The following is a 27,415-nucleotide window of genomic DNA, read 5'->3' on the forward strand; positions in this document are numbered from 1 at the left end:
AACTGCCGTCTCCTACTCAAATCAACTGGAAACAGTGAAAGGAGTTATTATTAGGAGTTATTATTACCGCCTTTCTTGTAGACAATTCTTGTATGTTCAAGAAGTAGTTTTCTATCTGCTTAATTTTTGTTACTCTTTGCTTTTTTTTAGGAGTTCTGCGTCCGGGTTTGAAATTTACATCTTAAGACAGTGTAGGAAGTCGGTGTTTTGAAGGTAGCTCAAGTGCACCGGCAGGGGTTTGAAGCAGCGTGAAGCTATTGCCCAAGGTATTTATTTTTTGCTTTATTTGTTCAGTTTGGGATTTTTTTAAAAAATCTCATTGCAGTATCTAAGGAATACCTACTGAGTAATTTCAACATTTCTTTTGGTGTGGGATGGTACTTCACAGCCACTGAAGAGTAAATGGGTGGATTCAGATCAGGCACTAAGTCAGAAGTCAGTGGTCATTTTTGCCAGTGATTTTCCCACTTGGATCTGTCATAGTTATAGCCATGGTAGCTAACTAGCTATACATCTTCTAGTTTTTATTTCATGAACTAGGGACTGAATAACTTCAAAGAAGTGATTACAGCATTTGTTTTTGCAAGTGACATCCATCCTGAAAATGCTCTAGATGATGATAAAGCCCTAAGTTCTTTAAAATGTCCTGCTTCTCTTTCATAACAGAATTTGGTTAATCTCTAAACGATTAAAGAATGAATCCTTTTATATGTAAGAATGAAAACTTTTATTTAAATTTAGCATGTTTTCTCCAGGTGTTTCCAGCATTTTAAACTCTCTGCAATTGCTATTCGATCAGAACTAACGCTTTCTGCTAAGTGAACAGGAAGGAAGACAAGTTTTCACTTGCTTTACTTGTAGTCTGGAAAAGGACAGGGCTGGCCAAAATAAATGGTGTACCTTATATGCCTCAGCACTTAAATGTGTTTTTAGAATTAAATCAGATAACTACTGCTCGTGTCTTGCAGAGGAACCAACAGACTGGATAGGTCAGGTATTATATTCACCAACTAAATCCAAAATGTATATGTTCTAGATGTGTGGAATTTCATGTAATGCATTTCGAGGAATAAAAACACTGAGGGTGCGATTCTTGCCATGAAATCATAAGTTAGATAATTAGGAGTATTTCTATTTTATGTTTTCTGCTCCGTAGACATACGTTAGAAGCAAAATTTCACTTTGATCTTTGTTTTTAAAGTTTATTCAGTCAAGTTCTTCAACTCTATCACCTCTCATAAACAACTGAGCATATTTCGATGGCTTATGCTTGTGGAAAGGGAAACACTATATCTCCCCATCTGCTCTCCCTTCTCTCTCTCCTTGATGCTTGGGCCTCCCTCAGTGCTTAGCTGAATCTAAACAGCTCCAGAAGGGGTGGAGCTGAAGGATGTCAGGTGACAGAGGTTAGCCAGCAAGAACAGCGATTTATACCCTTCCCCAAACATTCCCAATTGAACCTGGTGTCTGGGAGGGAAACATTAAATGACAATTGGAAATTTAAGAATTAGAAACGTAGATTGAATAAAATGCCTTTGATAAACACAATAATTATCAATATATCAGCAATAAGTTTACTGCCTCCCTCTTTTTGTCCATGTTGGGTTGTAATGGAGGCTGGCTGTTAGAGTGCCACATGGACTCTGGATGTTGGATAAGGAGACTACGGGTTAAAGGGAAAGGATAAATGAGGAGTCAAAAGAAAAGGTGAAAGGAGACATGCGGTAAGGTAATGGACAGGTTCAGAGCCGGCCGGAAATGTGAAGTTAGAGTTTATGGCAGACAGAAAAATCGTTCTAAAGCGTTTACTGTACCAACTTGAAGTTTACACTTTTGTTTGATTGCATGATTGCTTATTTTCCTATCTTTTAGATCATATACCCCTACAATATACCCACAGCTACTAAGACTACTGTAATCTGATTCATATAGTCTAAAACCACAGGCACTGTTTCTGACGTGCACCATTGGATTCCTAGTAACTAGCACGTGGTTAGCATCAATAAGTGTTTTTACAGTTAATTAGTTAATGGCATAGAATTCCAGATATCTGGTGTATGTCTGAAAATGTTCTTAAATTTTTCAGGTGATTGCACTTCTCTGAGATTTTTTTTCCAGTTACACACAACATTTATCCAAAGGCGATTTAATTGGTAGATTTCAGGATTGATTAAACACCAGGCAAGCAATGCTTATAGCTAATGAAGGGTGTAATTTGCAAAGCAGCAGGTTATATTTTAGCATCTACCTCAATGATACTAGTTTATAAATGTGGCCAACTGGAATATTATAATTTTGGATAAGATTATAAAAGTTGCTAAAGTAAAAATCATTTTCTAGTTTGTGCGAGGAAAGTTTATATATGTCTTTCAATTAAGAGTGGGCTTTAAGTTTTCTTTTTATCATTTCTACTAAATAAAGGAAGTAGTCTAAAAAATTTCATTACTAGCTATTAGTTTTCAGTTTTGTTTTTGTCTGTCTTTGCCAGAAATACATCTAACATACACCTATAAATTAATAACTTCCATTTTGCTGTTTTTTAAAAACTTCAAGTCCCTTTTATTCTTTTATCCAGATTAAAACCTTAATAGCTTGTTAGAATTTACCAAGTGTATAACTTCACCTTGAGGTTTTAAAAATACAACTTTTTAAAAAAAGATGAGGGAAAGACTCAACTAGAGAGCATATCAATTATTTATTATAAAAAGAGCTTATCAGGAACAATATGTGAGACGCATTCTTTATAAGTATCTAAGATTGTAAATACACAGACTCTTTAGCTGAGGCATTCATATAATGCTTTATAAAACCTTTGCTTGAAATTTGATTTCTCTAATAATTTACCTACCATTGACAATCTTTTCTGTATAACACTCTGTTTTTTCCTGGGAAAAGTATTGTTTGTGACCATTGTTAAATCAATTATCAATGAAAGGAAAGAAAGAAAAGGTACTATGCTAGTTAATAAAATTTTTGCCAGCCTTTTGTAATGCAACTCAGAATCCAGTGTGACATAAATATAGAAAGGAAACTAGGTCTAGTGAGGTTAAAATCTTAAACTGCTACTTGTTTTAAAGAATAGATACGATACTTTCTTTAAAAAGCAGGTTGGAGGGTGTGTAATACAGTGGGAAGAAATAGTTTATAAGTCAGACATTTGGGTGTGGACATGACCGCTTTACTGGTTGGCAAGTTACTGAACTTATCTGGACCTCAGTATCCTCCATTGTAAAAGATGAATTACAAGGTTGTTCTGAGGATTTAAGATATGCGAAGTGCCCAGAACTTAAATAAGTAGTAGGCATTATAAAATAAGTTTTCAGAATGTCAAAGCTTTTCCTGGAATTTCACAGCAGTATTTTGATGGAGCAGACCTTTGCTCATCTCCCATCTGTTTGGGCACAGCAATAATAGAGAACCATTTAACATGTAAGTGACAGCACGTCACTCCTCTGCCCAGGAATCCCCAGTGGCCCACTTCACTAAGAGTAGAAGCCGCAATCCTGACGATGACTTACAAAGCACAGTGTGACCTTGTCCTCTGTTTCCTCTCTAAACTCATCTACTTCTACTCATGGAGTACCAATTTCCAGTTAAAAGACATCCTGCGTTTCAAACTTGCGCAGAGTGTATTTCATGTGAGAATATTCTAACTATGGAATCTGAGTAGTTTCATTGACTTGTCATTTGAGTTAGGTTTAATTCATCTTGAGCATTTGATTTTTAATATTCTTCAGGGAAAGACTGATTACTGTTAGCCATTACCGCAGGCACACTTGTTTCTGTATATTAGTATTTCCCACAACTAGTGAAATGTTTCAGCAAACTCTGTCACAGTTTACTGAACAACTTTTGTTGTTTATTAGTACATTTTCAGTGAGTATGGGAAAATATTTGAAATTATACCATTTTGACTTTTTAGTCATTGGTTCAATTTTTTTTCTCCTTTTTCTTAATATATGACCATTTTTGTTCTTTGAAAGCATTTTAGTCAGACACTCATTTGAGGTACTACTATAGGTAGATATTAATTATAATACATTTTCCACATGAAAGCATTTTTCTCTGGAAGTAAAAGCTATGGAAAAGAAGATCTCATAGGACGTATTTTATAAGAAACCTTCAAGTTGCTTTGGCACAGAGTTTCTTATTTCCTCAGCTATCAAAATAAAAGGGATTAATTTTATGATATAGCCCCCTATTCAAGGCTTTAATAACTTTATGAACAAGAGTTTACTAACAAGAGGATTTTTCTTTCTCATTTCTCTCCCTTTTAGAGTAAACCATATAAGAAGAAATGAGCCTTTCATTTTGTGGTAACAACATTTCTTCATATAATATCAACGATGGTGTACTACAAAATTCCTGCTTTGTGGATGCCCTCAACCTGGTCCCTCATGTCTTTCTGTTGTTTATCACTTTTCCAATATTGTTTATTGGTAAGTAATCTAGTATCTTATGTTATACCATTTGATGTTTATATATCTCGCTAATGGCTGAGATTTGGGATAATGTTGACTTAATTTCTGTAACATGGAAGCTGATGGCTGTGAGAAATGAACAAGCAAGTATTTTGTGTTTTTCAAACATATATTTTTGACAGGTGATCTTCCGTAGGTGAAATCGAGGTCACATGCTTGCTTAGGCATGGCCTTCAGGTAGCAGCAGCAGTTTTTTAAAAAGAAGGAAAGAGAAATATATGAGATAGATCTACAGCATTAGTTGAGCACTTACTTTGGGTTAGGTAAAGGGAATGGAAAATGAATAAAAGAGTACTTGCCTTCAGGGAATAGTCCAGTGGGGCAGATGTGTTAAAGTCATGAGAAATGACTATGCCACATTGTAAGCCTATTTACAAGCACAGGAACAAATTAACCTGCTGAAACAACTCACTCTTTGGAGGTGGTGGGGAAGATAGTGAGTGACATGTCTGGGGAACTGGAAGATGCCAAGCATGCAAGTTACAGTGGGAGTGATGAGGTTGTGTTTTATGTAGAAAGAGGACATTCACAAAGAATTTGGAAAGAAGTTAATAATACAGTTTTGTCTATTATTTTACAGTTTACATATGTAAAAAATCTGATAATTAGGGGCAATTATGAATAATTTGTATAACTTACCCAAACAGACCCTTTAACTTTTTAAAAATTATGAAGTATTTTGATACCTAAAATGATGGACATTAATATAATAAATATCCATTGAGCCTACCAACGCTCATCTAAAGAATATAGAAATAAGAATGAAAGGACCTCTCTCTGCACACCATTTCCTGGTTTTGTGACTCTTTCCATATCCTACGTTCCTATCTTTTCACAGGAGACAACCACTATTTTGAGTTGATTGTGTTCAATTTTTTCATGTATGGTATCTTTCCAATTAAATAAGTGAAAAAGTTTTCAGATGCATTTTCTTAAGAAAACTAGCAACATTTAATGATCTACTTTAAGGGAATGTTTGAAAATCATTCATACACTTTTATTTATTCATTTAACAAATATCAATTGAGAGGATACTATGTGCTTGGCATTATTCTAAGGGGGATTAAAGAACTCATCATATGGTATATACACAGGCCAACATAATTCTTGGTACATAGTTATGTTGAACAAATGTACAGATGCTAAATATATTGAGACCAGAATGGCCATATGTAGAAACATCAGTCTTTGTTTATGTAGTATTATTTGTAGGCCATGAAGAATGCCCTTTGGCCAAAAGTAGAAAAACGGATTTTTTAGCTGTAATTCCACAACTAATAAAATTCCCCAATTATTGACATCTAGTTAACTTTTTGAGAGCAAGAACAGGGACATTCCATTTTGTATCCCTAGCATCCAGCACAGAGGCTGGCACCAGGGTATTTGAATAGAAGAGAATTTGAGGGGACATTGTTAAAGGGAAATAGAAAAAATTCAGACTTTTCATTTATGACATTGGCTGCTTGAATTAGTGAAGGATCATAAATCAATCTTAAAAACTATCAGGTACTAGGAAAATCATAAGGTTGCAAAAAAAGACATAGAACTTGCCTATGGGAGTTTACAGCATAAGTTCTAGTAGAATATATTAAATATAACTAACCTTCCAATGATGAATAAATTGAAAACAACTAAGACATGAATATTCATTTCAAATAAAAGGGGCATCTGCTGCCTATACAGAAATTCTTTCCTGCAGTATTTCAAGCCCAAACCCCCATTTGTTCTTGAAGTAGGTGGGGCTTTTTTTCTACAGTCAAAAAATGAGAAAAAAGAACAAAACAAGACAAAAGTGGGGCCTACTAGCACACCACATGTGACCTAGTATTACTCTACATAGTAACTAAACTATATAGTACTTTAGGGAGAAAACGATCAGAATTTTACTAACATATAACCTTGAATTTTTTTCTTCAGTGGCAAGCTAACGGTGGACCTATAATGGTTTTGAGCTTGCTTAAAAGCTCATCATCAAGAACTTTAGCTTTCTTTGAGAAAAGTATCAGTACTACTTGTTGAATAATAGTGCCTGCCTAGTCATACATAACAATTTTTCTCATATGATGTGCATATGATTAAGAGTTGACTCAGCTAATGAGTCCTGTATTTTGTAACCAAATATGTCTTTTCTTGATTTAGCCCCTTATAGATTTCATGTCTTCAAAGATTTTCTACACCAAATTTCATGTATTATTATCATCAACTTATTTCCTTTTGAATTAATCAGAAAGCTGTCAGGAAGAGCTTCTGATTAGCATGAGGTAGAACCATGTTGTCATCCAGAGTTGGTATTATTCCTGAGTAATGCCACAAATGTTAATGTGTTAGCCTGAGTAGTCTTGTAAAAGTTAATTGTAATTCTTTTCAATAATGAAAATAGACTAGGATTTCCATTGCTACTCTAGAAAGTGTTAAGGTTTCAGGACCCCCCCACCCCCGCCTTAAAGCTTATCATAATTTAAATTATGTTTATTACAATTGAGCCTTCGGTTTATGTCTTTTTGTTTTTAACTTTTCTCTCTTTTTTTCCAGGGTGGGGGAGCCAAAGCTCAAAAGTACAAATTCACCACAACACATGGCTTCATTTTCCGGGACATAACCTGAGATGGATTCTTACATTCGCTCTCCTGTTTGTGCATGTCTGTGAAATAGCAGAAGGCATTGTTTCAGACTCGTAAGTGATCTAAGTTAAATAATACCACTGCAGTATACCAGTGGGTATATTGATTACACAAGTTCACATCTTTGTAACTTGTGCCCATAAATGTGCTTTATATTTTTTGCTCTCTGATCCATGTAGCTCTTGCAGGAAGTTCTTATGTCTTTTTGAAATTTTTAATGTTAAAAATAGGTATAAATGGAAAGATTGTCTACATTTACACATAGGTCTAATAGCTATATACTTATGTTAATATATTAATTATTTCTCAGATTTTTCCATTTATTTTGTAAAGAAGCAAAGATAGATGAGTCAGGATGAATGAGTCTGAGAATCAGTGAGGATAGAGCCATAAATTGATGCAAAGCACAAAACTGTTTTAAAATCAAGATTTGTAATAAAACCAATTTTTTAAACTTTTATTTTAAGTTCAGGGGTACAAGTGCGTGTTTATTATGCAGGTAAACTTGAGTCACGGAGGTTTGTTGTACAGATTATTTCATCACCCTGGTATTAATCCTAGTACCCATTAGTTGTTTTTCCTGATCCTCTCCCTCCTCCCACCCTCCACCCTCTGAAAAGCAAAAGCCCCAGTGTGTGTTGTTTCCCTCTGTGTGTCCATGTGTTCTCATCATTTACCAAGTGAGAACACGTGGTATTTGGTTTTCTATTCCTGTGTTAGTTTGCTAAGAATAATGGCCTCCAGCTCCATCCATGTCCCTGCAAAGGAAATTATCTTGTTTTTTTTTGGCTGCATAGTATTCCATAGTGTATATGTACCACATTTTCTTTATCCAGTCTATCATTGATGGACATTTAGGTTGATTCCATGTCTTTGCTATTGTGAATAGTGCTGCAATGAACATATGCACGCATGCCTGTGTCTTTATAATAGAATGATTTATATTCCCATTACCCAATAATGGGATTGCTGTGTCAAATGGTATTTCTGTTTTTTGGTCTTTGAGGAATCACCACACTGTCTTCTTCAATGGCTAAACTAATTTACACTCCAACAAACGGTGCATAAGTATTCTATTTTCTCCACAGCCTCACCAGCATCTGTTATTTTTTGACTTCTTAATTGTAGCCGTTTGACTGGTATGAGATGGTATTTCATTGTGGTTTATATTTTCATTTCTCTAATGATCAAGGATGTTGAGCTTTTTTTCATACACGTGTCTGTTCATGTCCTTTGCCCACTTTTTTTATGAGGTTGTTTGTTTTTTTCTTGTAAATTTGTGTAAGTTCCTTATAGATGCTGGATATTACATCTTTGTTGGATGCATAGTTTGCAAAAATTTTCTTCCATTTTGTAGGTTGTCTTTTTACTCTGTTGATAGTTTCTTTTGCTGTGCAGGAGCTCTTTAGTTTAATTAGATGCAATTTGTCAATTTTTGCTTTTGTTGCAATTGTTTTTGGCATCTTTGTCATGGAATCTTTGCTCATACCTATGTCCTGAATGGTATTGCTTAGGTTGTCTTCCAGGGTTTTATAGTTTTGAAAACCCATATTTTTAAAGGAATTTTGTTATTTTTATAAAATAAGATGTTTCATTAGACAGTTAAAATATAATGAATTATATTTATAAACTTGAACATAATCTGGTGAAAATATTTTTCTTATATAGTAACAAAATAAACTCAAGAATAGGAAAATTTTGATTATGAAATTATGCTAAATGGTGTAACTTTCATTGAGGAGTTAATATTAGAAGGCCTTTAAATTTTTTGATAGGAAAGTCTAAAATTTATTTTCTTCTTATTGAACTGGAACCTCCCTGACATCTGTTTGTGTTTTCTGTTGCAATTAACAAGGAATGAAACTTCTAAGCATTTGTCATGGAACCAACTATTTTGTAATGTTTTATGAGGGCTTTTTGCAGGTATGTGCATGTCTTAATTTCTGATAAAAAGAAAAATTAGAGACTCTAATAGATGCCATCCCTCCAGACATTTAGAAGCTTAATTGGATATTATCTTGTTGGTAACTGTTTAAAATGCTGGTATATTTATTTATACTAGCATAGCCAATTCTAGGCTTAATTTTTATACAGTAGCATTTAGGCTACTGTATCTGTTTATATGCGTATGTATAAAGTAGAAGATAGATCATCCAATATTTTTTTGAAACTTGACATCATGTGGACAAGAAGAACTCCTCTGGTTGATATGTAGATTCAGTCAGGTCCTCACAAAACACAGACTGAACTCAAAATAATAATGATATATCCTAATGGTAGAAACTTGTTTGTAGTGGTCATGATAAAAGAGGTCCTAAAAACAGGTAAAAATACAGCCTTGATTCTGTGTTATGCTCTTCTACTCTTCAGGTATAGACTTCTCCTTACCCTTTTTATTCAGGCTTTTCGAAACATCATCTTCTAGTTACTTCTTTTTTTTTTAATAAAGTAAAAAGGTTTAATTGACTCATAATTCCACATGGCTGGGGAGAACTTAGGAAACTTAAAATCACGGCAGAAAGGGAAGCAAACAATTCCTTCTTCATATGGTGGCAGGAGAGAGAAGTGCAGAGCAAAGGGGAAAAAGACCCTTAAAAAACCATCAGATCTCGTGAGAACTCACTGATAATGTTGAGAACAGCATGAGGGAATTGTTGCCATTATCTAATCACCTCCCGTGAGGTCCCTCCCCCAACACATGGGGATTACAATTCGGATTACAATTCAAGTTGAGATTTAGGGTGGGAACACAGCCAAACCATATCATAGCTCAATTTAATTTTTAAATTTAAATGTGCTTCTATATTTTTAGCAAATAAAGCTTACATTTTCTGAACTCAGGTACTTTAAAAAATATGAACGAATTTTTCTAGAGCAGTTTTAGGTTTACAGCAAAATTGAGTAGAAAATAGATTCCCTATATACATCTTTCCCCCACATATGCCCAATCTTCCCTGCTATCAAAACCCCACAGTATATATCCCATATAATTTCATAGTAATCTGCATTTAAGGTGCCTTTAAGTTTTTTCATGGCCAAATAGATCATTTCATTTTAGTGCTGAATGATATTCTATTGTCTGGATATACCACCATTTATTTATCCATTTGCCCACTGAAGGGCATCTGGATTGCTTCTAAGTTTTGGCCATTATCAAAAAAAATGCTATAAACATTTCTGTGCACGTTTGCACATATTGTGTAGACATAAATTTTCAACTCATTTGTGCTGGAGAGTCCTATTCCACCTTTCTGCTCCACTGGCCTGTAATTCTGTGACATTATCTACGCTGAGAGGATCTTGTCTTAGTTTTACAGATGAGACCTAAGATTATCTGTGTATAACATGACCTCCCCAGGTATGCCAATCATTTAACTTCTTTCCTTCCTCCTTTCAGAGGTCTGCTTTTTTGAAAACCTCATTTGTAAAAAAAAATTTGAATTTTTATAGTGCTATATAGATCTGTTTATTGACTACTTGGGCAGTGTTACACTTTTATAATTATCCTAACTTTACAATACATATCAGAAGAATGCTATGGTCCCATATTATATAGAAATATGACATCAATAACCTGTAGAATAAAGATAATTTTCAAAACTTTCTGTCACTTATCTGGATTAAGAAAATGTGGCACAAATACACCGTGGAATACTATGCAGCCATAAAAAAGGATGAGTTCATGTCCTTTGTAGGGACATGGATGAAGCTGGAAACATCATTCTCAGCAAACTATTGCAAAGACAAAAAAAAACAAACACCGCATGTTCTCACTCATAGGTGGGACTTGAACAATGAAAACACTTGGACCCCTCACATCACACACCGGGGCCTGTCGTGGGGTGTGGGGAGAGGGGAGGGATAGCATTAGGAGATATACCTAATGTAAATGATGAGTTAATGGGTGCAGCACACCAACATGGCACATGTATACATATGTAACAAAACTGCACGTTGTGCACATGTAACCTAGAATTTAAAGTATAATAAAAAATATATATATAAAATTAATACCCAGTACAAAACCAATTGACAATATCTAAAATTTTATAATGAAGAAAGAGGAATGATAACACACTCTTCTAGTTACTTCTAAATCCAAATATTTAGTTTTGCTTTTTCTCTTGCCCCACCTTATTCTGGAAACTGCTTCTGTAAGAATCTTCATGATTATTAATGACAACTAATGGAGACTCTTTTATCTTTATCATAATTATGACTTATGACACTGCTGATCACTCCATCTTTCTTTTTTTAAATAAAACCTTTATGAATTATTTACTTAATATCTGACAAATGCTCATTACAATTAGAAAAACAGTGCAAAGTCTTTCCTAATAGAATATTTGATTTTTTTTTTTTTTAGTAATAGAAGCATTTAAAGCTAGTAATTTTTCTTTTGGAACATCCTTTGTTCTGCATTAGTTTTTGTTCGCCTTTTTATTTCTACCTGTGATTCCGGTTTACTCTCCTAGGTTTAGGAATCCTTTTTAGTTTGCTCTTTTGTTTAATTTGATTGGTTTATTATTAAAGCGTGTAGTTTGTAAAATGATTACTCTTTGCGGTTTATTAACATTTTTATTATAGTCAAATACTTCATTATTTTATAAATATTTAATTAGTATTAGAAAGTAATATATACACTTTGTAGGAGACAAAATTTTATTGCGTTTACTGATTGTATTACTGAAGTTCTATATGTTGCTTGTTTTTATACCATTTAATCTGTCAAATTCTAAAAGCAGTGTATTAAAATCTTCACTATTACTGTGTTTTTATTAGGTTTTTATTTTTATCATTTTCTGTCTTTCAAAATGATTTCTTTCACCTTTGCAATATAATACTTTAAAAATTTCTTTCCAATGTTCTGACTAAAGACTTTCTGCTGTAATGGGACATAAGTGCTCCTACCAAGCCATCGAGGTGTGCAAATCATACTCTAAAAAGAACATAGCTTAAGGGAAAAAATTAGCATTTGAAGACCATTCAAAACCTACGCAGCTTTGTAAATAGAGAACTAACAAAATAACAGCAATCCTATAAAAATACTAGCATGGTTAAAAGACATATTAAATCCCTAATAAAGGAGTGCCACAATAAGTACAAAACTTAATTGTAGCTGCTATTATCTTTACTAAATATTTGTTATTGCTTCCTTTAATAATGGTTTGTCATTCTTTTTCTAAAATCTTAAATTGACTTTTAATTTATTTATTATAATTATTTCTTATCAAACCTGTTTAAGGTTATAAACTTTCTTGTGAGTATGGTTGTGACCACATTTTACAGGATTGGATAGGGAGTGTGCTCACTTTAAAATTTCCTAAATAATATTAGTAAGTGAATTTTGGTTTCCTTCCTTCCTTCCCTTCCTTCCTTCCTTCCTTCCTTCCTTCCTTCCTTCCTTCCTTCCTTCCTTCCTTCCTTTGCCCCTTCCATCCTCTCCCCTCCCCTCCCCTCCCCTTCCTTTCCTTTGCTTCTTTTTTTGAGACAGAGTCTTGCTCTGTTGCCCAGGCTGGAGTGCAGCCGCGTGATCTCGGTTCACTGCAATGTCTGCCTCCCAGGTCCAAGCGATCCTCCTGCCTCAGTCCCCCAAGTAGCTGGGGTCACAGGCATGCGGCACCACACATGGCTAATTTTTGTATTTTTAATAGAGATAGAGTTTCACCATGTTGCCCAGGCTGGTTTCAAACTCCCGGCCTCGAGTGATCCGCCCACCTCGGCCTTGCTAAATGCAGGGATTGCAAGCGTAAGCCACCATGTCCAGCCAGATTCTTTCTTTGATTCAATAGTCAGAGAATATTAGAAGCATTTCCTAATTTCTGTACTGACAAAATAGTTATCTATTTTTTCCTCTGATGATTTTGATCTATTTACAGGAGGTGGTAGGTGGTTTTTAAGCGCTACCATACTACTTTCACATTTTTATTACCATGTCTATATTAATGATTCCAAATTATATCACTGACCATGTTCCAAATGTCTACAGACACTTAAATTCCATTTGCATGCTTATTGGACACCTTCACAATCCATAAATGTCTAGCGAAACTTATTAGCTCCTCTTTCCAATCTGCTCATCCTCTTAAAATCTTATTTGGTCACACGGCCATCCACACAGACACCCTAGGAATTATCTTCTACTTCTCTATTGCCATCACCCTCATACCCTAATGTTAGTAAACTCCTGTCTATTTCACCAATCAGTCTTTTCCAAATGTATTATTTCCTTCATGTTACTGCTGCCAAAGCTGAAGTCAGACCTTTATCATCTGTCACCTGACTTTATACCCATAGTTTCCTAACTGCTTTTCTTCCTTCCATTTCTCTCCCTCCACTACAAACTCGTGTATTACCAACCAACTTCCTTATCCACATGACTGCTAGAGCTATCCGTTTAAAACAAATCTGATCATACCGCTTACCTATTCAAGTGTTTCAGTTTTCCATGGGTTGAGATGCCAGCCTCTTACCATGGCATACAAAGCCTTCCATGATACATTCTATCTTAAACTTTCTGTTTCAAGAACATTAAACTACTTGGAATTTTGAACATGTTGTATTGTTTCATGCTTCTATGTATTTGCACATTCTGTTCCTTTTTTAAAATGACCCTTTTCCTGACCAGTGGATTCCTTTCCATATTTCAGTTCCCATTGTCAACCATAACTCTCCTGGAATGACTTTCTCAGTGTTCTCCTATCCCCTAATCTTGAACTAGTCACTCTCTTCTCTATACCATTTATGTACTAATATCTTCAAGTAATTTGAGAAAAGCAAAATGTTTCACTCTGTGGCATTATTAATGCCAATGGAGTTGAGGGCTGTCTACTATGCACATCTGGTCTGGAATCACTGGTTCACCTGGTGATCTCTGTTGCCTTCAGAGTGAAGTCTGTTCTTCTTGCAGTCATGCTGAATTGCTTGCAATACCCTTGAACACATTGGCCCCTCTGCCTGGAACTGTCTTCCTCTCTTCTTCCTCTGAGTAGCCATTCCTGTTTCTTGAAGTGTCAGTTTGGAAGTCACTTCCTTCTCAAAGCTTTCTTTGTCCCAGACGTGCACTCTATGTTCTCACACTGTCCCTTCAGCTGTGTTGTAATTTCCTATTTGCTATTGGTATCCTCAATATACTAGATTTTTTGACTACAGATGTTACGTCTTGTTTTCTTCATGGTTGCATCCAAGTAGCTGGACCAGCAATCACAGATGCATTGAATGAATTAATGAGAATGGAGAAATCACTGAAGACTATCAAGTTGGGAGTGCTGTCAAAGGAACAAACACACTTTTCACACACATTGGAATTCAGATTGAGTTAACTGTTTTCACTTGCTTTAGTTGTTAAATTATTTCAGCAGCTCTGCCCTACAGTATAGGAGTAGCTATACATTTGTTTCTTTGTAAGCATTTTGAGGTATAGTTTGGTTGTTTACTTGGCCCTTCATGTTAAGATAAATCGTTTCCGCAGAACGATATCTTTCAATATATTCTTCCCTTATGTATTATCTTGGAAACTACTATTGCATTCTGTATTTTAAACATCTTATTGCTAAGATAGAGTTCTTATGAAAAAATTTGAAAAAAAAATAAGAAATTATCTGGAACCATCAGCTTTAGGCGTTGACATACTGCTCTTTCTAGGCGGCGGGAATCAAGGCACCTCCACCTCTTTATGCCAGCCGTGATGGGATTCGTTGCCACTACAACATCGATAGTGTATTATCATAATATCGAAACATCAAATTTTCCTAAATTACTTTTAGGTAAGTATGATCACTTTTGTTGTTTCTCCTTAAAGAGCTATTTGTTTTTCCCCCCAAAGGGTTATTTTTCTTTTTCCTCAGGGTAAATAGTATCAGAGTGTGTGGGGAGTAGAAAGTATGGGAAAACCAGTGATTAATTCTCCTGTAGCTGCCCAGTAAATGTGGGGTTGAAGATAAGCTGAGTTGCTCTAGGCTGTGAAAATTCCTTACCCCCAGGTCATCTCTTCTGCAATAAATGCTCTCTGTGGTGTAGGGGGGTGGGGGGGTGGGGGGAAGGAAGTGGAGGAAATATGGCTGGCCTTCTGGCTTGCGGAAGTTGTATTTTAAGAATCAGAGCTCTTGTGAGGAGCTGCGGCACCATGCTGCCCTGTGAACAAGTCATCTCCTCTAGTTCCAGGTGTTTCTGTCTCTGGCTTGGAGTCCAAGGACATTTTCCCAAGGTTCAAGCCTTTCACTGATGCTGTGGGAATGCTACATTTTACTAGAATTACTATGTAGCAGAGTATGTTTCTAGCATAATGAAAAGTATGCTGTCCTGAGGAGCAGCTGCCATTACATCACGGCCTTTCACACCTGCATTGTGACTAAAATTGTTTTATTAGCCTCTCTTGCCTCCTTGTTCTGTGGAAATCAGAGGCTGTCTAAAATATTCCTAATTTTATTTTTGCCTTGGGTCAAAATTATATAACGCATCTATATGAGTTATGTTCAATACTCTGACCCGTCACTGTATTCCTTGGAGTATACTTTCTTTCTTAAAGAGATAAAGATATGGAACAAGGATCACAGATGGGCTATGAACCTCCTGAAATTGTAGTTCGAATTATGTGTTTGTGTGAATGATGCTTACTGTTTCTGATTTTGATTGTTGTATAATGAAAATGATGTTGACTAATGATATAGAAATTAGGAGAAGAAATATTGAAAACACACACACAGTATTTTATTCATTTGTCCAGAGGACACGAAAATTGAAAATGGATGCATGAAAGATACTGATTATTTAATTATATGTTGTGTCACATTATATGATTGTTAAAGGCAATCTAATAAAAAAGGTAGAGAGGGTTAAATATTAATTTAAAAGGCTGTCACATTTTGAATTATCTTAGTAGAAAGGTCTTTTGTGCAAAATGAGAGGCAGACATTATTGCAGAAAATGCCAAAAAAAAGAAAGAAATTTCCAACAAGTAGCTGCAAAAAAATATGTGAAATTGAGAATTTAATAAGCTAAATATCTATTTTTGAAAAGTTGATGGTAAAAAGAAAGGAATTTAGATATTAATAATGTTTTGATGGAAATGCAATCAGAAGAGGCCTATTGTTATTTAGGTGCAAGACAGCACAATTTGATCATATTGCTGGAAGGACATGGAGATAAAATATAATATTTCTTGTTATTTTAACAGAGAAAAATTTGGACCTAGGAAAGTTACTCATTTTAAGACCACAAAGATAGTAATTTTGTCTCAACATTTCATTATGAAAATCACCAAATGTACAGAAAGTTGAAAGAATCATGTGAATTCCCACTTACCCAACATCTGAATTCTTCAAATTACATTTTTTCTGTTTGTTTTATCACATATCTACATCTTTTCATCCTTCTATTCATACCTCTCTCCATCTTAGTTTTGATGCATTTTAAGGTAAGTTGTAGACATTAGTATACTTTACCTCTGAACGCTTCATGCGTATCTTTTTGTGAGACAAAATTTATATACATGAAACACAGCGATCTTAATTTGCTAAATGCATGTACCTATATAACACTATCATGACATAACTATCATCCATGCAAATTTTCTTATACTCAATTTCACCTTTACAGAAGCAATATCTGTTCTGATTTTTACCCCCACCATGGATTAGGTTTGCCTGTTCTAGAACTTCATGTAAATTGAATGACACGGTATAGACTTTTAAGTAAGGCTTCTTTTTCTAAGCATGATTTTTTGATGCTCATCTGTAATGTAGCATAGATCAATATTTTGTTATTGTTGCATTTCATTGTATAACTATATCATAGTTTTTTCAATCCCTTGTTAATAGACATCTGTACTATTTCCAGGTTTTAGCCATCATGAGAGTAAAAGCTGCTATCAACATTCTTAAGTATTTTGTGGCTATATGCATTTATTTCTCCTAGGTAAATACCTAAGAGTGAAATCTCTGGGTCATACGATAAGTGGGTAAATGTTCATATTTTAAGAAACTGACATCTTTTCCCAAAATGGTTGTATCATTTTTTATACTCACTAACAAGGTGTAAGAGTTCCAGTTCCACATGTTCATCATTTGGTGATCTTGGTCTAATTTCGTCATGCTAGTGGGTGTGTACTGGTAATATATTGCGGTTTTAATTTGCATTTATCTGATTGCTAATTATGTTGAACACTCTTTGATGAGTTTATTGGCCATTTTTAATCTTTGGGATGTGGCTATTCATATCTTTTGCCCATGTTTCATTGGGTTGCACTTTTATTATTGCGTTGTAGGAATATTTTGCGCATACTAGGTATTAGTATGTCATCAGTTACATGTTTTGATAATGTTTTCCTTCTAGTCTGTGGCATACATATTCATTTATTTAATAGGGCCTTTTAATGAGCAGAAGATTTTAAATTTTGATGTAGTATAATTTATCATTTCTTCTAGTCCTTAGTTACTGCTTTCTGTGTCTTAAGACATCTTTGTCTTCCCTCTAAATATGTTTTCCTCTTATTCTCCTGTTTGCTTTTAGATGCTTTATGGTTTCCATTTTTATTTTTAGGACTACGATTCTGTCTAAATTAATTGTGTATATGGTATAAGATAGGTGTCAAAGTTCTTTTTTTTTTTTCCAAGTGGATATCAATGTGTTCCAGCACCATTTGTGGGATAGACTTTCTGTTTCTCACGAGATTGCATTGGCACTTCTGTAAAAAAAAATAAATCAAATGACTGTTTAAATTTAATCTATTTTGGCTCTATTTTCTGTTTCTTTGATGTATTCATAGATTTTTATGCTACTAACATTTTCTCTTGCTTTGGAGTCCTTGAAGTCATAAATTATAAGTCACACAACATTTTCTTTGTTTTCCTCCGAAGTTTGCTTTGCCTATTCTAGTTCTTTTGGGTTTCTATATACAGTTTAGAATCAGGTTTACAATTTCTCCAAAAGAAAAAAGAAAAAAAAAGCTTGATAGGACCATTATGGGGATTGCATTGAATTTATAAAACAATTCAGGAGATAATTGGCATCTTCACACTATTGGGTTTCACAATCCAGTCTTCATTTATTCAGGTCTTTTGTTTCCCTTTGCAGTGTTTTGTAGTTTTCAGTGTAGAGGTCTTTCATGTCTTGTTAACTTTATTTCAAGTATTTTTCTTTGCTTTCCTTTTATTGTATGTGAAATTTATTTCATATTTCATTTTTCAATTGTTTCTTCCATTATGTGAAATGCAATTAAGTATTGATGCAAAAATTCTCAACAAAATACTAGCAAATCAAATTCAACAACACATTAAAAAGATCATTCATCATGATCAAGTGGGATTTATCCCTAGAATGCAAGCATGGTTCAACATTTGCAAATCAATTAATATTATGTGTCATATTAACAAAATGAAGGACGAAAAACCATACAGTCATTTCAATTGATGCTGAAAAAGCATTTGATAAAACTCAACATCCCTTTATGAAAAAAATGCTAAAGAAGTTGGGTATAGAAGCAACATACCTCAACATAATAACAGCCACATGTGACAGACCCATAGCTAGACTCATATTGAATGCAAAAAAATTGAAAGCCTTTCCTCTTAGATAAAAAACACAACAAGAATGCCCACTTTCACCACTGTTATTAAACATAGTACTGGAAGTCCTACCTAGAGCAATCAGATAATATAAATAAAGAACATTTAAATTGGAAATGAAGAAGTCAAATTGTCCTTGTTTGCAGATGATATGATCTTATATTTGGAAAAACCTGAAGATTGCACCAAAAAAACTATTAGAACTAATAAATATTTTCAGTAAAGTTATAGGATACAAAATCAACATACAAAGATCAGTAGCATTTATATACGCCAACACTGAACAATCTGAAAAAGAAATCAAGAAAGTAATCCTGTTTACAATAGCTACAAATAAAATAAAATACCTAGGAATTAACCAAAGAAGTGAAAGATCTCTGTAACAAAAACTATCAAACATTGGTGCATGAAATTGAAGAAGATACAAATAAATGGAAAGATATTCCATATTCATGGACTGGAAAAATAAGCATTGTTAAAATGCCCTTACTACTCAAAGCAATCTACAGATTTAATGCAATCCCTATCAAAATACCAATGACATTTTTCACAGAAATAGAAAAAACAATTCTAAAATTTATAGGCAGCCACAAAAGACCTAGAATAGTCAAAGCTATCCTAAGCCAATAGTACAAAACCAGAGGAATCACATTACCTGATTTCATACTACAAAGCTGTAGTAATCAAAATGGCATGGTACTGGCATAAAAACAGACACATAGATAAGTGGAACAGAATATAGAATCCAGAGATAAATCCATACATCTATAGTGAAGTTATCTTTTAAAAAGGGCCAAGAACATACACTGAGGAAAGGACAGTCACTTCAATAAATGGTTCTGGGAAAACTGGATATCCAAATGCAGAAGAACAAAACTAGACCCTTGTCTCTCACCATGTACAAAAACAAAATCAAAATGGATTAAAGACTTAAGTCTAAAATCTTAAACTGTGAAACTACTACAAGAAAATATTGGGAAACTCTCTAGGACATTGGACCGGGCAAAGATTTCTTGAGCAATACCCCTCAAGCACAGGCAACCAGAGCAATAATGAACAAATGGGATCACATCAAGTTAAAAAGCTTCTGCACAGCAAAGGAAAAAGTCAACAAAGTGAAGACACAATCTACAGAATGGGAGAAAATATTTGCAAACTGCCTGTCTGACAAGGGATTAATGAGCAGAATATATAAGGAGCTCAAACAACTCTATAAGAAAAAAATAACTAATAATCCAATAAAAAAGGGGCAAAAGATCTGAATAGACATTTGTCAAAAGAAGACACACGAATGGCAAACGTGTATGAAAAGGTGCTCAATATCACTGATCATCGGAGAAATGCATATCAAAACTACAATGAGATATCATCTCACTCCAGTTAAAATGGCTTGTATACAAAAGTCAGGCAATAAGTAATGCTGGCAAGAATGAGGAGAAAAGGAAACCCTTGTACACTATTGGTGGAAATGTAAATTAGTACAACCACTATGAAGAACAGTTTGTAGGTTCCTTAAAAAACAAAAAGTTGAGCTACCATACAATTCAGTAACCCCACTCCTAGGTCTATACCCAAAAGAAAGGAAATCAGTATATCGAACAGACATCTGCACTCCCATTTTATTGCAACACTGTTCACAATAGCTAAGATTTTGAAGCAACCTAAGTGTCCATAAACAGATGAATGGATAAAGAAACTGTGATACATGTACCACAATGGAGTCCTATTTAGCCATAAAATAAGAATAAGATCCTGTCATTTGCAACCACATGGATGGAACTTGAGGTCATTGTTTAAGTGAAATAAGACAGGCACAGAAAGACAGACATCTCATATTCTCACTTATTTGTGGGAGCAAAAAAATAAAAACAATTGAACTCATGGAGATAGAGAGTAGAATGATGGATACCAGAGGCTGGGAAGGGTCGTGGGGTGCTGGGAGAGGCAAATGGGGGTGTTTAATGGGTACAAAAATTAGGAAAAATGAATAAGACCTAGTATTTGATAGCAAAACAGGATGACTACAGTCAATAATAATTTAATTGTACATTTAAAAAAGAACTAAAAGAGTACAATTGGATTATTTTTAACAGAAAGAATAAATGCTTGAGGTGATCAATGCCATATTTACTCTGATGTGATTATTACTCATTGCATACCTGTATCAAATCATTTCATGTAACCCATAAATATATACCTACAAATAAAAAATAAAATAAAATAAAATGATAAGCAAACATGCCATCTGCAAAGAGAGACACTTATTTTCTTTCAACCTTCTTCATGCCTTCTTTTTTCTTTTTATTTTTTCTTGTCTTATTGCTGTAGCTAAGATGTCCAGTAAAATGCCAAATAGACATAAGACTGAAATCCTCTCTGGTTCCTGATTTTAGGGGAAAATGGTCAGTCTTTCATAATTAATTGTAATGTTAGTTATAGGTTTTTCATAGCAGACCTTTATTTGCCTAATAAGTTTTCTTTTATTTAAAGCTTACTCAGGGTGTTATTAAAGTCTTGAATGGGTGTTGAATTTTATTAAAGTTTTTTTCCTGTATCCATTAGGAAAATTGTATTTCTGTTAGTATGCTAAATTGCATTGATCTGTTTTTCAAATAAAGTAACAATGCATTTCTGAGAAGAACCACACGTAGTCATAATATATTATGCATGCTTGATATCACTAGATTTTATTTGTTAAGGCTTTTTACATCTATGTAATGAAGGATATTCATCTGTTATTTTCTTGTAATTCCTTTCTTCAGGCTTATACAGGCTGCATTAAACTGGCTTCCTAAATGAGTTGGAAAGTGTTTTCTCTCTATTTTTCTGAAAGACTTTGTATAAGGTTAATTTTATCTCTTTCTTAAATGTTGAATAGAAATCACTAGTAAAGTCATCTGGACCTGGAATTTGGGCTAAGGGAGGATTTAAAATTATAAATTTATTTCTGTATTAGACAGAGTGTTATGTCTAATACTTTTTTATATCTAGTAAAATTTTAGGTCTAAATTTTATTATAATTTAGTAAATATATTGTCTAATTTCCTTAGTGACTATATAGAATTTTCAGAGTATCTACTTCTTTTTATATTACTTTTGATAAGGTACATTTTAAAGTAATTTTCCATTTCATGTAAATTTTTGGATATATTGTCATAATGTTATTCATGATATTTCCTGATTCTCCTTTTAAAGTATGTAGGGTATGCAGGGATAGTGCCTCTTTCATTCCTAGTATTGGTTTTTGTGTTCTTCTTTTCTTGAACTGTCTAGCTAGGGACTTATCAATTTTATTAGTCTTTTCAAAGAATGGCATTATAGATTTTGTCCATTTTATCAATTGTTCATTTTTCTATTTTATTGCTTTCTACTCATCTCTATTGTTTTCATCTTTTTTGGGGGATCCTTTTTTATTCTTTCCTGAGCTTTAAAGGTAGCTATGCAGTTTTGAACCTTATACTGTAAAATAAATATCTAAAGCTGTAAATTTTCCTCTGAGTCTTATTTTAGTTGTACTTCTTGAATTTTAAATATGTAGTATTTTTATTATAGTTAATGTATTTTAATATTATCTGACCTCTTTAGTGATTTCTTCTTTAACATGTGGATTATTAGTAATGTGTTGTTTAATTTCCAAATATTTTGAAGCTTTTAGATATCTTACTGCATGAAAAGATCAAAGGTTACTTCCTTATCTCTGTGTCTGATGTTCCTGCCCTTTATGACTCTCTTGCCTTGAGTGTGAGTAGGACCTGTGCCTGGGTTCTAGCCAATAGACTGTGGCCTGGAGGAAGGTCTCAAATCAGTAGAGTCTTTATTGAGCCAGCAGACCCACTCAATACCTAGAACCTGGTGAGAACCTGGAGCAGAGAACCCAGCCTCATGAGAACCTGGAATAGAGAACCCAATTGACCCTGGCTCAAAGTCCTGAATCCTAGAAACCATGAGATAATAAATGTGTGCAGTTTTAAGCTGCTCAGTTTGTTATAGTTTGTTAAGTAGCGATAGAAAATCAATAGTCTGACTGTTCTTGATTTTTTAAATTTAATTTTATTGTGGTCAGAAAACATACTCTATGTGATTTCTGTTATTTCAAATTCATTTCTCTTTGTTTTCTGGCTAAACATATAATCTATACCAGTACCATATTCAGTTAATACGAAGGTACAATCTGAAGATGTTAGAAGTATTTTTAGAGTACCAAATCTCAAATAGTTTTATAAATATCAAATAGTATGAGGTATTTGATAGTGTTCTAATACATCTTCTAAATCTTCATTGGTCATATGTCTATTTTTTAATGTATCTTTCTAAAAACTGGACACTTTCATTATTATTAAAAGTCTTTTTTTATTTCTGATAATAATTGTCTTGAAGTCGGCTTTGTTTGACATTAATATAGCAACTCCAAATTTCTTATGCTTAATTGTTTTCATTGTATATCTTTCCCATCTACTTACTTTTAAGCTACTCTAATACTTAAGGTGAATCTCTTTAGATAGCATATAATTTGGTCTGTTTTTTTTTAATGAATCCATTCTGACTCTACATTTAAGCTAAAACAAGATACACATTGAGTTCATATGCCAATGATCAGTATTTTTCACTAATGAAGTGATCACTCAACTTTTCTGGTTCTGATAAATGTTGTCCAAGCTGGATTGTCTTATGTGTGTCTTAGATTTCTTCTTTCTTAGACCATATTCATTTGTACTTACATTTATTCAAAGTTCAAAGTAGATTGTATCCTTGCCAAAATATTTCTAGGAAAGTCTCTGCTTCTATCTCATATTGGCTGCAAAATGCTGATTGTAGTTTTGCGGCAGTGTAATCCTCGCCTTTCTGGTCCTAGTACTTGACGTTTCAGTTCGCTCTATAAGACCATTGTTCTTTGTGCTATGTGAATGTGCGTGGTGTTTTAAACCATTTGACTAAGGAAAGTCACTTACTACTTGAATAAGAATCTGTAAGGCAGAAACTCAATTACATAGATACATGAATTCCATGATAATTCCAGGGTAATACCATGAGACATATCCTTGGGTTTGCAACACACCTATGAAGTAGGTTATACAGATACCAACTTGTGAATTATTCATATAATTAAGGCTCTTTGAAAACAGGACCAGAAGATAAAGCTACTTTTTAAAATTTATAGACTTACACGTACATTTTGAAGAGTCTAGTTTATCCTATTATATATCTCTTTACATCCTCCCATCTATCATGTACGGTCAGGATGGACACACTCAACATTTTCAAGTTATTACTCCTTCAACTCAAAACTCCAGAAGTACACTAAATCATATATGTTGTTTTCTTACCAAGTAAAACCATGTGGAAATATAGTACATAAAATTGCCTTTGTTATTAAAAAGCATCATAATTGGCCGGGCGCGGTGGCTCACGCCTGTAATCCCAGCACTTTGGGAGGCCGAGGCGGGTGGATCACGAGGTCAGGAGATCGAGACCATCCTGGCTAACACGGTGAAACCCCGTCTCTACTAAAAATACAAAAAATTAGCCGGGCGTGGTAGCGGGCGCCTGTAGTCCCAGCTACTCGGGAGGCTGAGGCAGGAGAATGGCGTGAACCCGGGAGGCGGAGCTTGCAGTGAGCCGAGATCGCGCCACTGCACTCCAGCCTGGGCGACAGAGCCAGACTCCGTCTCAAAAAAAAAAAAAAAAAAAAAAAAAGCATCATAATTACATTCAAATGCTAGTGATGTTTAAGAAAAGATTGTATCTTTCTCTTTTTGTCTTTTTCTTTTCAGCCCTGTTCCTGTATTGGGTAATGGCCTTTATTACAAAAACAATAAAATTGGTTAAGTACTGTCAGTCTGGCTTGGACATATCAAACCTGCGTTTCTGCATCACAGGCATGATGGTCATCTTGAATGGGCTCTTGATGGCTGTGGAGATCAATGTCATTCGAGTCAGGGTAGGTAGCTAATGGCTTTTGTTTAGTTACTTGGATTCAAGACCCCAATATGAAAGATTACAGTTAGCTAGAAATCATTAGTATTGACAAGGATGAACACATGTATTTGATTTATATATAAATATAAAGTTGAACTAATCACTAAATTCAGGCCATTAATGTTTCAGAAATCTCAGTATGACCCTAGAAACTATTTATTCATTCACAAATATTGATTGATCAAATGCTTGCTATGTGTCAGATATTATGCTCAGTTTATATTACAGAAGAAATTGTTTTTAGGAGAAAGTTCAATCATCCATGATTGGTCTCAAAGCACACCTGGGTTAAGCAAAATACTGCATTCTCAGAAATTTAAAACTGAAAAGAAAATAATCTAATCCAGTTTGCTCATTTTGCTGATGAAGAAACATGTAGAGATAGCTTTGGCTATATATCCAAAGTAATATGGTCAAGACACACACCTGGTTTGTAATTGCATATCGATTGTACTTTCCACCACTTAATACTGGCAGTTATGTTGTGTGAGATACTAGAGATAGATTTTCCAGTATTCATTTTTTATCAGAGAACTTTGAACTTGATCTGTGAGTAGAAAGATATATGCTGCAATGCATGTGGAGAGTAGTCAGTTAACATCAGGAAACCATAGATCAAGAGACTCAATAATGGTGTTGATAATACATTTTAAAATCTAAACAAAGTAAAAACCTTCATTTGGTAGACCCTATCATAGGATATCATGAAACACTGACTCTTAGTAAAAACTATCTTTTAAAAGGTTAAGTGATCTTTTAGAATTGACCCCAAGAGGATTACATGCAAAATTCTGGCATTAACTAGTTAATCTAGTCACAACAGAAGGAAATATCTCAAAGAATATTTCAGAAAGGGATGGAAGGAGGCATTAAAATATAAATTTTGGTCACCTGAAATGAAAATGTAGAAAAGGTTGAAATTTTATTTTTAATATGTGGAAAATAATTGGACTAATTGTTATACTGTGGAATTTTTCTTGCCACAGAGATATGTATTTTTCATGAATCCTCAGAAAGTAAAGCCTCCTGAAGACCTCCAGGATCTGGGAGTGAGATTTCTTCAACCATTTGTGAATTTGCTGTCAAAAGCAACATACTGGTGGATGAACACACTTATTATATCTGCTCACAAAAAGCCTATTGATCTGAAGGCAATTGGAAAATTGCCAATAGCAATGAGAGCAGTAACAAATTATGTTTGCCTGAAAGATGCATATGAAGAACAAAAGGTGATTTAGTGTCTGTCTTCCATGTGCTTAATTACAGAGAATGGTCCTGTTGGCATGAACCTGGGAGGCAGAGCTTGCAGTGAGCCAGGATTGGGCCACTGGACTCCAGCCGGGGTGACACAGTGAGACTCTGTCTCAAAAAAAAAAAAAAAATATATATATATATACACACACACACACACACACATACATATATACACATATATATACACACATATATACACGTGTATATATACACATACATATATACACATGTATATATACACACACATATATACACATTATATATACATACACATGTATATATATACACACATATATACACACATGTATATATATACACACATATATATACACATTCTATACACACACACACACACACACACACACACACACACACACATATATATAAAGACACAAAGCTTAGGCCAGGCACGATGGCTCATGCCTATAATCCCAGCACTTTGGGAGGCCGAGGCAGATGGATCACCTGAGGTCAGGAGTTTGAGACCAGCCTGACCAACATGGAGAAACCCCATCTTTACTAAAAATACAAAAATTAGCCGGGCATGGTGACGCATGCCTGTAATCCCAGCTACTTGGGAGGCTGAGGCAGGAGAATTGCTTGAACCCAGGAGGCGAAAGTTGTGGTGAGCCGAGATTGCACCATTGCACTCCAGCCTGGGCAACAAGAGTGAAACTCTGTCTCAAAAAAAAAAAAAAAAAAAAAGACACAAAGCTTAAATCATATCTATGGTTGAGGAAGAGCAGATTTCCTTCATCTGCCCTCCTCTGTACTTTTGAATCATGTAAATTGGGCCTGGAAGACTGGAAGAGCCAATGAAGTATACTTATATTAGTTGCTCCATTAATACATGAGGAAGGATAGAGTGAGTACTGTCTTTTCTCTGGGACATGTCACCAAGTGGAAAGTAAGAATTAAGTTCAATGATCATGTATAACTAATCCATTACCACGTAATATTAATAACTCATGAAATTTTTGTTATTGTCTTTTCACAAGCATAATACGTTTGTTATATAAAGAGGTAAAATAGATACCAACTAATAATCACTTTTGAGAAATCAAAAACCTTACATTAATTAGTGACTAAAATTTAGCTTCTATAGTTCAAAATGAGAGACTAAATTAAATAAAAGGGCATTGTCTTCCTCTTCCATGTATCATCCTATATGGCTGTCAAAATTGGCTTCCTCTGGCACTTTTCCTAAGTATTCATTATTGTTTTAAAAAATTTAAAGATGAGAGTCTTTGGATATTTTCATTTTGTCTTTTATCATTCTAAATAGTCATGCATGCTACCCACAGTGGTAGATGTGTTTTCTATTGCCATCATCTACAAATATCATTGCCATTTAAAATATTAGGATTCTCAACAACACTGGAAGGAAATAGAGTATGGTAAAACAGCTAATGAGTTTTTGGCTGTTCTAAATGAAGATCAATGAAGCATTTATGGTAAATGATGAAAATAATCTCTGTTTTGTGTCAGAAATATGTGTTATGAAATTAAATGGCAGGAA

The 27,415-nt window shown here is 34.3% G+C and overlaps 1 protein-coding gene across 3 annotated transcripts in view; it reads left to right on the plus strand.

Moving 5' to 3' along the window:
• Positions 1-27,415, plus strand: part of ABCC9 (ATP binding cassette subfamily C member 9) — a 153,073-nt gene that overhangs the window by 10,267 nt on the left and 115,391 nt on the right. For all 3 annotated transcript variants that reach the window (XM_063593166.1, XM_063593167.1, XM_008954322.5), the window contains exons 2-7: positions 151-266; positions 4,278-4,439; positions 7,014-7,155; positions 14,747-14,868; positions 24,438-24,604; positions 25,629-25,871. In XM_063593166.1, coding sequence (XP_063449236.1) covers positions 4,298-4,439; positions 7,014-7,155; positions 14,747-14,868; positions 24,438-24,604; positions 25,629-25,871 — 816 coding nt within the window. In that variant the 5' untranslated portion in view covers positions 151-266; positions 4,278-4,297. The remainder of the gene's footprint in view (positions 1-150; positions 267-4,277; positions 4,440-7,013; positions 7,156-14,746; positions 14,869-24,437; positions 24,605-25,628; positions 25,872-27,415) is intronic.

This window comes from Pan paniscus, chromosome 10 (assembly GCF_029289425.2).
Source record: "Pan paniscus chromosome 10, NHGRI_mPanPan1-v2.0_pri, whole genome shotgun sequence".
NCBI lineage: Eukaryota > Metazoa > Chordata > Mammalia > Primates > Hominidae > Pan > Pan paniscus.